A 12,500-nucleotide genomic window follows, 5' to 3' on the forward strand; every position below is an offset into this window, starting at 1 on the left:
TTATTGTAGTATACTACTACTAAATAGTCATTATTGTACTATAGTACTACTACTAAATAGTCATTATTGTAGTATACCACAACTAAATAGTGTTTATTATACTGGACTTACATATGCAGATGGTGGAGAGAAGCCTGGTGGCCAAGTATGGAGGGACACAGTTCTGGAAGGCAGGCTGCAGGACATAGTTGGAGAAGGTGAGAGCTATGACAGCCAGGGTGGTGGGGTACATGATGAGAACCGCGCTCCATAGGAGCAGGAACCTATAGGAAGACAGCACATATACTGTTAAAACTATATATATTTATACTTGTATGTAGACGGTCAGGGTGACGAGGTCAAAATATGCATATCAACTGTAGACTTGTACATTGTTTATATTGTATGGCAGTTGTAGAGAGTGCTGGGAAAACTCAATGACTTATTTGACCTTTTCATGAACTCCGAGAGTCTCCTGCCTTGGAGACCTGAGTGACATCTTTGATGGACTCTCACTTGTAATGAGTATCATGGGGACGACCAGTACGATTTATATCTAATCCACTTTACACATTAAAACAGGGCCCTTTTTTACATCTGGTCAACATGTAGACGAGGAACGAAGGAAGGACCAGGATCTGTGGCCGTATTCATACGGTATCTCCCGCCTGAGTACTGATCTAAGACCAGTTATTTAGATCAGACGGTCTCTCCCCCTTAGTACTGATCTAAGACCAGTTATATAGATCAGACTGTCTCTCTCCCCCCTGAGTACTGATCTAAGACCAGTTATTTAGATCAGACGGTCTCTCTCCCCTTAGTACTGATCTAAGACCAGTTATATAGATCAGACGGTCTCTCTCCCCTTAGTACTGATCTAAGACCAGTTATATAGATCAGACTGTCTCTCTCCCCCCTGAGTACTGATCTAAGACCAGTTATATAGATCAGACGGTCCCCCCCGCCCCTGAGTACTGATCTAAGACCAGTTATTTAGATCAGACGGTCTCTCTCTCCCCCTGAGTACTGATCTAAGACCAGTTATTTAGATCAGACGGTCTCTATCGCCCCCTGAGTACTGATCTAAGACCAGTTATATAGATCAGACGGTCTCTATCGCCCCCTGAGTACTGATCTAAGACCAGTTATATAGATCAGACGGTCTCTCTCCCCTTAGTACTGATCTAAGACCAGTTATATAGATCAGACTGTCTCTCTCCCCCCTGAGTACTGATCTAAGACCAGTTATATAGATCAGACGGTCCCCCCCGCCCCTGAGTACTGATCTAAGACCAGTTATTTAGATCAGACGGTCTCTCTCTCCCCCTGAGTACTGATCTAAGACCAGTTATATAGATCAGACGGTCTCTATCGCCCCCTGAGTACTGATCTAAGACCAGTTATATAGATCAGACGGTCTCTATCGCCCCCTGAGTACTGATCTAAGACCAGTTGTTTAGATCAGACGGTCTCTATCGCCCCCTGAGTACTGATCTGAGACCAGTTATTTAGATCAGATGGTCTCTCTCTCCCCCTGAGTACTGATCTAAGACCAGTTGTTTAGATCAGACGGTCTCTCTCCCCCCTGAGTACTGATCTAAGACCAGTTATTTAGATCAGACGGTCTCTATCGCCCCCTGAGTACTGATCTAAGACCAGTTATTTAGATCAGACGGTCTCTCTCCCCCTTGAGTACTGATCTAAGACCAGTTATTTAGATCAGATGGTCTCTCTCCCCCCTGAGTACTGATAATACGGCCTTGTATGCATCGCGTAAGTTAGAGTAGCAGTGATCCAGAGTTTTGCCAGCCAGTCATAATAACTGATGAGAATTCTCTTGGGAGATAATACGGACGGCATTCTAGGTCTGGTGAACAGAAAGACTTGAGTTCCTGTATGTTGTTACAATTACACCATGAGTCGTTAATCATGAAACATACACCCCCGCCTTTCTTCTTCCCTGAGAGATGCCTGTCGGCGCAGACGCACAAAGAATCCCGGTGGCTGTACCGACTCGGACAGCATGTCCCCAAAGAGCCATGTTTCCATGAAACAGAGTATGTCACAATCTCGAGGGTCTCTCTGGAACGCAACTAGCCCTAATTCCATCTGCCTTGTTTTCTAGAGACTGGACATTAGCGAGTAAAATACTCGGAAGAGGTGCGTGGTGTGTGCGCCTCCGAACCCTGACCAGAAGGCCGCTCTGTCTACCTCTCCTGCGGCAACTTTGTTTTGTCTTAGCCTCTTGGGTGGTTCGGGACGAAGGATCCACTTCGGGAAAGTCGTATTCCTGGTCGTAGTGCTGGTAAGAAGACGTCTCTCTGATATCCAATAGTTCTTCCCGGCTGTACGTATTAACACTTGAGATCTCCTGGGCTAACAATGTAGGAAATAATACACAAAAACATCTAAATACTGCATAGTTTCCTAAGGACTAGAAGTGAGGCGAACGTTTCTGTCGGTGCCATTTTGCCATCTAGAGAGTTGGGACATTGAGGTTTCTGCATCATGATCCATTTAATAACATTCTATTGCAGCCATGTTGGCTCCTGTTAACAAAATGAGCATCAGGATGCATTTAATAACATTCTATTGCAGCCATGTTGGCTCCTGTTAACAAAATGAGCATCAGGATGCATTTAATAACATTCTATTGCAGCCATGTTGGCTCCTGTTAACAAAATGAGCATCAGGATGCATTTAATAACATTCTATTGCAGCCATGTTGGCTCCTGTTAACAAAATGAGCATCAGGATGCATTTAGCCTTGTCCTGTTGGAGCCTGTGATATCTGATCCTGTTGGAGCCTGTGATCTCTGGTCCTGTTGGAGCCTGTGATCTCTAGTCCTGTTGGAGCCTGTGATACCTAGTCCTGTTGGAGCCTGTGATATCTGGTCCTGTTGGAGCCTGTGATCTCTGGTCCTGTTGGAGCCTGTGATACCTAGTCCTGTTGGAGCCTGTGATGTCTGGTCCTGTTGGAGCCTGTGATCTCTGGTCCTGTTGGAGCCTGTGATATCTGGTCCTGTTGGAGCCTGTGATACCTAGTCCTGTTGGAGCCTGTGATCTCTGGTCCTGTTGGAGCCTGTGATCTCTAGTCCTGTTGGAGCCTGTGATACCTAGTCCTGTTGGAACCTGTGATACCTAGTCCTGTTGGAGCCTGTGATACCTAGTCCTGTTGGAGCCTGTGATCTCTAGTCCTGTTGGAGCCTGTGATACCTAGTCCTGTTGGAGCCTGTGATACCTAGTCCTGTTGGAGCCTGTGATACCTAGTCCTGTTGGAGCCTGTGATACCTAGTCCTTTTGTAGACAGTGCATTCGGAAAGTGTTCAGACCCCTTGACTTTTTCCATATTTTGTGACATTACAGCCTCATTATAAAATGGATTTACACACAATACCTCATAATAACAAAGCAAAAACAGGTTTTTAGAAATTTGAGCAAATTCATTAAAAGAAATTAAAAAACGGAAATATGACATTTCCATCAGTATTCAGACCCTTTACTCAGTACTTTGTTGAAGCACCTTAGGCAGCGATTACAGCCTCCAGTCTTCTTGGGTATGATGCTACAAGCTGGGCACATCTGTATTTGGGGAGTTTCTCCCATTCCTCTCTGCAGATCCTCTCACTAGTCCGTGTTGTGGTCAGATTAATCATACTAGTCCATGTTGTGGTCAGATGTCTTTTCACTAATCTATGTTGTGGTCAGATTAATCCTGCCAGTCTGTTCACTAATCTATGTTGTGGTCAGATTAATCCTGCCAGTCTGTTCACTAATCCATGTTGTGGTCAGATTAATCCTGACAGTCCTCTCACTAGTCCATGTTGTGGTCAGATTAATCCTGACAGTCCTCTCACTAGTCCATGTTGTGGTCAGATTAATCCTGCCAGTCTGTTCACTAATCTATGTTGTGGTCAGATTAATCCTGCCAGTCTTTTCACTAGTCCATGTTGTGGTCAGATTAATCCTGCCAGTCTTTTCACTAGTCCATGTTGTGGTCAGATTAATCCTGCCAGTCCTCTCACTAGTCCATGTTGTTCGTCAGATTAATCCTGCCAGTCTGTTCACTAGTCCATGTTGTGGTCAGATTAATCCTGCCAGTCTTTTCACTAGTCCATGTTGTGGTCAGATTAATCCTGCCAGTCTGTTCACTAGTCCATGTTGTGGTCAGATTAATCCTGACAGTCCTCTCACTAGTCCATGTTGTTCGTCAGATTAATCCTGCCAGTCTGTTCACTAGTCCATGTTGTGGTCAGATTAATCCTGCCAGTCTGTTCACTAGTCCATGTTGTGGTCAGATTAATCCTGCCAGTCCTCTCACTAGTCCATGTTGTGGTCAGATGAAACAATAGTAGCTCTATATCTTTCACTAGATGTGTTTTAATGGTCAATTAACCAACATTTCTGAAAATGTATATATCGTGTTTTGGAATGAAATTCTTCCCTTCTACTCTGAGACCCTTAACCACTGCGCCACCCGTGAGGCCCTTCCCTTCTACTCTGAGACCCTTAACCACTGCGCCACCCGGGAGGCCCTTCCCTTCTACTCTGAGACCCTTAACCACTGCGCCACCCGGGAGGCCCTTCCCTTCTACTCTGAGACCCTTAACCACTGCGCCACCAGGGAGGCCCTTCCCTTCTACTCTGAGACGGGCCCTGGACATTTCTGAAAAAACCTGGGAATTCTGGGAAGGTTTCTGGGTTGTTCCCTAATCAGGATTGTGGACATAAAATAGACACGTACCCCACCAGTCCTCCGAATATCTCTGTGACGTAGGAGTAGTCTCCCCCTGACTTGGGAATGGTGACGCCCAGCTCAGCGTAACACATGGACCCCAGGGCGCAGATACCCCCTCCGCACACCCATACGATGAGGGACAGACCCACCGAACCAGCGTGCTCCAAAACACCCTTAGGAGAGATGAATATCCCCGAACCAATGATGTTACCTGGAGAACAAGAGAGACAGACAGATACATTAGTATCAAGTGTAGTAGTTTCCTGTGGTCTTCAACAACCTCCCAGTCCTGTCCCCTTGATGTGAGGGAGAAGAAATACATTCACATCAACTCTAATAGTTGGTCTTCAACAACCTCCCAGTCCTGTCCCCTTGTTGTGAGGGAGGAGAAATACATTCACATCAACTCTAATAGTTGGTCTTCAACAACCTCCCAGTCCTGTCCCCTTGTTGTGAGGGAGGAGAAATACATTCACATCAACTCTAATAGTTGGTCTTCAACAACCTCCCAGTCCTGTCCCCTTGATGTGAGGGAGGAGAAATACATTCACATCAACTCTAATAGTTGGTCTTCAACAACCTCCCAGTCCTGTCCCCTTGTTGTGAGGGAGGAGAAATACATTCACATCAACTCTAATAGTTGGTCTTCAACAACCTCCCAGTCCTGTCCCCTTGTTGTGAGGGAGGAGAAATACATTCACATCAACTCTAATAGTTGGTCTTCAACAACCTCCCAGTCCTGTCCCCTTGTTGTGAGGGAGGAGAAATACATTCACATCAACTCTAATAGTTGGTCTTCAACAACCTCTCAGTCCTGTCCCCTTGTTGTGAGGGAGGAGAAATACATTCACATCAACTCTAATAGTTGGTCTTCAACAACCTCCCAGTCCTGTCCCCTTGTTGTGAGGGAGGAGAAATACATTCACATCAACTCTAATAGTTGGTCTTCAACAACCTCCCAGTCCCGTCCCCTTGTTGTGAGGGAGGAGAAATACATTCACATCAACTCTAATAGTTGGTCTTCAACAACCTCCCAGTCCTGTCCCCTTGTTGTGAGGGAGGAGAAATACATTCACATCAACTCTAATAGTTGGTCTTCAACAACCTCCCAGTCCTGTCCCCTTGATGTGAGGGAGGAGAAATACATTCACATCAACTCTAATAGTTGGTCTTCAACAACCTCCCAGTCCTGTCCCCTTGATGTGAGGGAGGAGAAATACATTCATATCTAGACTAACAGGTGTCTGTATAGAGGCTTGCTACTAACAGGTGTCTGTATAGAGCCTTGCTACTAACAGGTGTCTCTATAGAGCCTTGCTACTCTTATTTTCAAATGTATTTATACTGTGGATTTACTTCTTTACTTACCTACACACACACACACACACACACACACACACACACACACACACACACACACACACACACACACACACACACACACACACACACACACACACACACACTTTTTTTGGGCACTATTGGTTAGAGCCTGTAAGTAAGCATTTCACTGTGAGGTCTACTACACCTGTTGTATTCGGCGCATGTGACAAATAAACTTAGATTTGATTTAATAGTTGGTCTTCAACAACCTCCCAGTCTTGTCCACTTGTGCTTTTTTATAGTTGTGGGGTTGTTTATCATAAGAAAAATCTGTTTTCTGTTATCAATTTGATAAACAACCCCCCCTAGTCATCACACAGCTGTTTCAGATCTGGGTTACAACCACAGTGACCTGAAATGACCATGGAGCTCTGGTGCTGTTCCCCATGTCCTAGTCTCTGGTGCTGTTCCTCATGTCCTAGTCTCTGGTGCTGTTAACCATGTCCCAGTCTCTGGTGCTGTTCCCCATGTCCTAGTCTCTGGTGCTGTTCCCCATGTCCTAGTCTCTGGTGCTGTTCCCCATGTCCTAGTCTCTGGTGCTGTTCCCCATGTCCTAGTCTCTGGTGCTGTTCCCCATGTCCTAGTCTCTGGTGCTGTTCCCCATGTCCTAGTCTCTGGTGCTGTTCCCCATGTCCTAGTCTCTGGTGCTGTTCCCCATGTCCTAGTCTCTGGTGCTGTTCCCCATGTCCTAGTCTCTGGTGCTGTTCCCCATGTCCTAGTCTCTGGTGCTGTTCCCCATGTCCTAGTCTCTGGTGCTGTTCCCATGTCCTAGTCTCTGGTGCTGTTCCCCATGTTCTAGTCTCTGTTCTACAGGGTCAGTGAACTGGACTGTTACTACTGGCTAACACTGAGGTCTGTTACTACACTACGTAACCCTGACTAACACTGAGGTCTGTTACTACACTATGTAACCCTGGACTAACACTGAGGTCTGTTACTACACTATGTAACCCTGACTAACACTGAGGTCTGTTACTACACTGTGTAACCCTGACTAACACTGAGGTCTGTTACTACACTACATAACCCTGACTAACACTGAGGTCTGTTACTACACTACGTAACCCTGGCTAACACTGAGGTCTGTTACTACACTATGTAACCCTGGCTAACACTGAGGTCTGTTACTACACTACGTCACCCTGACTAACACTGAGGTCTGTTACTACAATACGTAACCCTGACTAACACTGAGGTATGTTACTACACTACGTAACCCTGACTAACACTGAGGTCTGTTACTACACTATGTAACCCTGACTAACACTGAGGTCTGTTACTACACTGTGTAACCCTGGACTAACACTGAGATCTGCTACTACAATGTGTAACTGTGGACTAACACTGAGGTCTGTTACTACACTACGTAATCCTGACTAACACTGAGGTCTGTTACTACACTATGTAACCCTGGACTAACACTGAGGTCTGCTACTACACTACGTAACCCTGACTAACACTGAGGTATGTTACTACACTACGTAACCCTGGCTAACACTGAGGTCTGTTACTACACTACGTAACCCTGACTAACACTGAGGTCTGTTACTACACTACGTAACCCTGGACTAACACTGAGGTCTGTTACTACACTATGTAACCCTGACTAACACTGAGGTCTGTTACTACACTGTGTAACCCTGGACTAACACTGAGGTCTGCTACTACACTGTGTAACCGTGGACTAACACTGAGGTCTGTTACTACACTATGTAACCCTGACTAACACTGAGGTCTGTTACTACACTACGTAAACCTGACTAACACTGAGGTCTGTTACTACACTACGTAACCCTGGCTAACACTGAGGTATGTTACTACACTGTGTAACCCTGGACTAACACTGAGGTCTGTTACTACACTGTGCAACCCTGGACTAACACTGAGGTCGTTTACTACACTGTGTAACCCTGGACTAACACTGAGGTCTGTTACTACACTGGTTAACCCTGGACTAACACTGAGGTCTGTTACTACACTGTGTAACCCTGGCTAACACTGAGGTCTGTTACTACACTACGTAACCCTGACTAACACTGAGGTCTGTTACTACACTACGTAACCCTGGACTAACACTGAGGCCTGTTACTACACTACGTAACGCTGGCTAACACTGAGGTCTGTTACTACACTACGTAGCCCTGACTAACACTGAGGTCTGTTACTACACTACGTAACCCTGGCTAACACTGAGGTATGTTACTACACTGTGTAACCCTGACTAACACTGAGGTCTGTTACTACACTACGTAACCCTCACTAACACTGAGGTCTGCTACTACACTGTGTAACCCTGGACTAACACTGAGGTCTGTTACTACACTATGTAGCCCTGACTAACACTGAGGTCTGTTACTACACTACGTAGCCCTGACTAACACTGAGGTCTGTTACTACACTACGTAACCCTGACTAACACTGAGGTCTGTTACTACACTACGTAACCCTGGCTAACACTGAGGTCTGCTACTACACTGTGTAACCCTGGCTAACACTGAGGTCTGTTACTACACTACGTAACCCTGACTAACACTGAGGTATGTTACTACACTGTGTAACCCTGGACTAACACTGAGGCCTGTTACTACACTACGTAACCCTGGCTAACACTGAGGTCTGCTACTACACTGTGTAACCCTGGCTCTGTGTCTGAGGCCTGTTACTACACTGTGTATCCCTGGCTCTGTGTCTGAGGCCTGCTACTACACTGTGTAACCCTGGCTAACACTGAGGTCTGCTACTACACTGTGTAACCCTGGCTCTGTGTCTGAGGCCTGTTACTACACAACGTAGCCCTGACTAACACTGAGGTCTGTTACTACACTACGTAACCCTGGCTAACACTGAGGTCTGCTACTACACTGTGTAACCCTGGCTCTGTGTCTGAGGCTGGCTGAGGTACCCATCCCTTTCACGTCCACAACATCATCATCTGATCCACTGAGGTCTGCTACTACACTGTGTAACCCTGGCTCTGTGTCTGAGGCTGGCTGAGGTACTCATCCCTTCCACGTCCACAACATCATCATCTGACCCACTGAGGTCTGCTACTACACTGTGTAACCCTGGCTCTGTGTCTGAGGCCTGCTACTACACTGTGTAACCCTGGCTCTGTGTCTGAGGCTGGCTGAGGTACCCATCCCTTCCACGTCCACAACATCATCATCTGATCCACTGAGGTCTGCTACTACACTGTGTAACCCTGGCTCTGTGTCTGAGGTCTGCTACTACACTGTGTAACCCTGGCTCTGTGTCTGACGCCTGCTACTACACTGTGTAACCCTGGCTCTGTGTCTGAGGCTGGCTGAGGTACCCATCCCTTCCACGTCCACAACATCATCATCTGATCCACTGAGGTCTGCTACTACACTGGTTAACCCTGGCTCTGTGTCTGAGGTCTGCTAATACACTGTGTACCCTGGCTCTGTGTCTGAGGTCTGTTACTACACTATGTAACCCTGACTAACACTGAGGTCTGTTACTACACTGTGTAACCCTGACTAACACTGAGGTCTGTTACTACACTACATAACCCTGACTAACACTGAGGTCTGTTACTACACTACGTAACCCTGGCTAACACTGAGGTCTGTTACTACACTACGTAACCCTGACTAACACTGAGGTCTGTTACTACAATACGTAACCCTGACTAACACTGAGGTATGTTACTACACTACGTAACCCTGACTAACACTGAGGTCTGTTACTACACTATGTAACCCTGACTAACACTGAGGTCTGTTACTACACTGTGTAACCCTGGACTAACACTGAGATCTGCTACTACAATGTGTAACCGTGGACTAACACTGAGGTCTGTTACTACACTACGTAATCCTGACTAACACTGAGGTCTGTTACTACACTATGTAACCCTGGACTAACACTGAGGTCTGCTACTACACTACGTAACCCTGACTAACACTGAGGTATGTTACTACACTACGTAACCCTGGCTAACACTGAGGTCTGTTACTACACTACGTAACCCTGACTAACACTGAGGTCTGTTACTACACTACGTAACCCTGGACTAACACTGAGGTCTGTTACTACACTATGTAACCCTGACTAACACTGAGGTCTGTTACTACACTGTGTAACCCTGGACTAACACTGAGGTCTGCTACTACACTGTGTAACCGTGGACTAACACTGAGGTCTGTTACTACACTATGTAACCCTGACTAACACTGAGGTCTGTTACTACACTACGTAAACCTGACTAACACTGAGGTCTGTTACTACACTACGTAACCCTGGCTAACACTGAGGTATGTTACTACACTGTGTAACCCTGGACTAACACTGAGGTCTGTTACTACACTGTGCAACCCTGGACTAACACTGAGGTCGTTTACTACACTGTGTAACCCTGGACTAACACTGAGGTCTGTTACTACACTGGTTAACCCTGGACTAACACTGAGGTCTGTTACTACACTGTGTAACCCTGGCTAACACTGAGGTCTGTTACTACACTACGTAACCCTGACTAACACTGAGGTCTGTTACTACACTACGTAACCCTGGACTAACACTGAGGCCTGTTACTACACTACGTAACGCTGGCTAACACTGAGGTCTGTTACTACACTACGTAGCCCTGACTAACACTGAGGTCTGTTACTACACTACGTAACCCTGGCTAACACTGAGGTATGTTACTACACTGTGTAACCCTGACTAACACTGAGGTCTGTTACTACACTACGTAACCCTCACTAACACTGAGGTCTGCTACTACACTGTGTAACCCTGGACTAACACTGAGGTCTGTTACTACACTATGTAGCCCTGACTAACACTGAGGTCTGTTACTACACTACGTAGCCCTGACTAACACTGAGGTCTGTTACTACACTACGTAACCCTGACTAACACTGAGGTCTGTTACTACACTACGTAACCCTGGCTAACACTGAGGTCTGCTACTACACTGTGTAACCCTGGCTAACACTGAGGTCTGTTACTACACTACGTAACCCTGACTAACACTGAGGTATGTTACTACACTGTGTAACCCTGGACTAACACTGAGGCCTGTTACTACACTACGTAACCCTGGCTAACACTGAGGTCTGCTACTACACTGTGTAACCCTGGCTCTGTGTCTGAGGCCTGTTACTACACTGTGTATCCCTGGCTCTGTGTCTGAGGCCTGCTACTACACTGTGTAACCCTGGCTAACACTGAGGTCTGCTACTACACTGTGTAACCCTGGCTAACACTGAGGTCTGTTACTACACTACGTAACCATGGCTAACACTGAGGTCTGCTACTACACTGTGTAACCCTGGCTAACACTGAGGTCTGCTACTACACTGTGTAACCCTGGCTCTGTGTCTGAGGCCTGTTACTACACAACGTAGCCCTGACTAACACTGAGGTCTGTTACTACACTACGTAACCCTGGCTAACACTGAGGTCTGCTACTACACTGTGTAACCCTGGCTCTGTGTCTGAGGCTGGCTGAGGTACCCATCCCTTCCACGTCCACAACATCATCATCTGATCCACTGAGGTCTGCTACTACACTGTGTAACCCTGGCTCTGTGTCTGAGGCTGGCTGAGGTACTCATCCCTTCCACGTCCACAACATCATCATCTGACCCACTGAGGTCTGCTACTACACTGTGTAACCCTGGCTCTGTGTCTGAGGCCTGCTACTACACTGTGTAACCCTGGCTCTGTGTCTGAGGCTGGCTGAGGTACCCATCCCTTCCACGTCCACAACATCATCATCTGATCCACTGAGGTCTGCTACTACACTGTGTAACCCTGGCTCTGTGTCTGAGGTCTGCTACTACACTGTGTAACCCTGGCTCTGTGTCTGACGCCTGCTACTACACTGTGTAACCCTGGCTCTGTGTCTGAGGCTGGCTGAGGTACCCATCCCTTCCACGTCCACAACATCATCATCTGATCCACTGAGGTCTGCTACTACACTGGTTAACCCTGGCTCTGTGTCTGAGGTCTGCTACTACACTGTGTAACCCTGGCTCTGTGTCTGAGGTCTGTTACTACACTGTGTAACCCTGGCTCTGTGTCTGAGGCTGGCTGAGGTACTCATCCCTTCCACGTCCACAACATCATCATCTGATCCACTGAGGTCTGCTACTACACTGTGTAACCCTGGCTCTGTGTCTGAGGCTGGCTGAGGTACCCATCCCTTCCACGTCCACAACATCATCATCTGATCCACTGAGGTCTGCTACTACACTGTGTAACCCTGGCTCTGTGTCTGAGGCCTGTTACTACACTGTGTAACCCTGGCTCTGTGTCTGAGGTCTGCTACTACACTGTGTAACCCTGGCTCTGTGTCTGAGGCTGGCTGAGGTACCCATCCCTTCCACGTCCACAACATCATCATCTGATCCACTGAGGTCTGCTACTA

General features: G+C 46.8%; 1 protein-coding gene across 1 annotated transcript in view; it reads right to left on the bottom strand.

The window, feature by feature from the left end:
- Positions 1-111: 111 nt before the first annotated feature.
- The window catches only part of LOC109886190 (asc-type amino acid transporter 1), a gene marked incomplete at its 3' end in the record, with an annotated part of 27,550 nt that continues 15,161 nt past the window's right edge, over positions 112-12,500 (bottom strand). Inside the window, exons 2-3 of the mRNA XM_031820087.1 lie at positions 4,724-4,928; positions 112-263 (exon numbers count right to left, since the gene is read on the bottom strand). Coding sequence (XP_031675947.1) covers positions 112-263; positions 4,724-4,928 — 357 coding nt within the window. The remainder of the gene's footprint in view (positions 264-4,723; positions 4,929-12,500) is intronic.

Source organism: Oncorhynchus kisutch, unplaced genomic scaffold, assembly GCF_002021735.2.
Source record: "Oncorhynchus kisutch isolate 150728-3 unplaced genomic scaffold, Okis_V2 scaffold3002, whole genome shotgun sequence".
In the NCBI taxonomy this organism is placed as follows: Eukaryota; Metazoa; Chordata; class Actinopteri; order Salmoniformes; family Salmonidae; genus Oncorhynchus; species Oncorhynchus kisutch.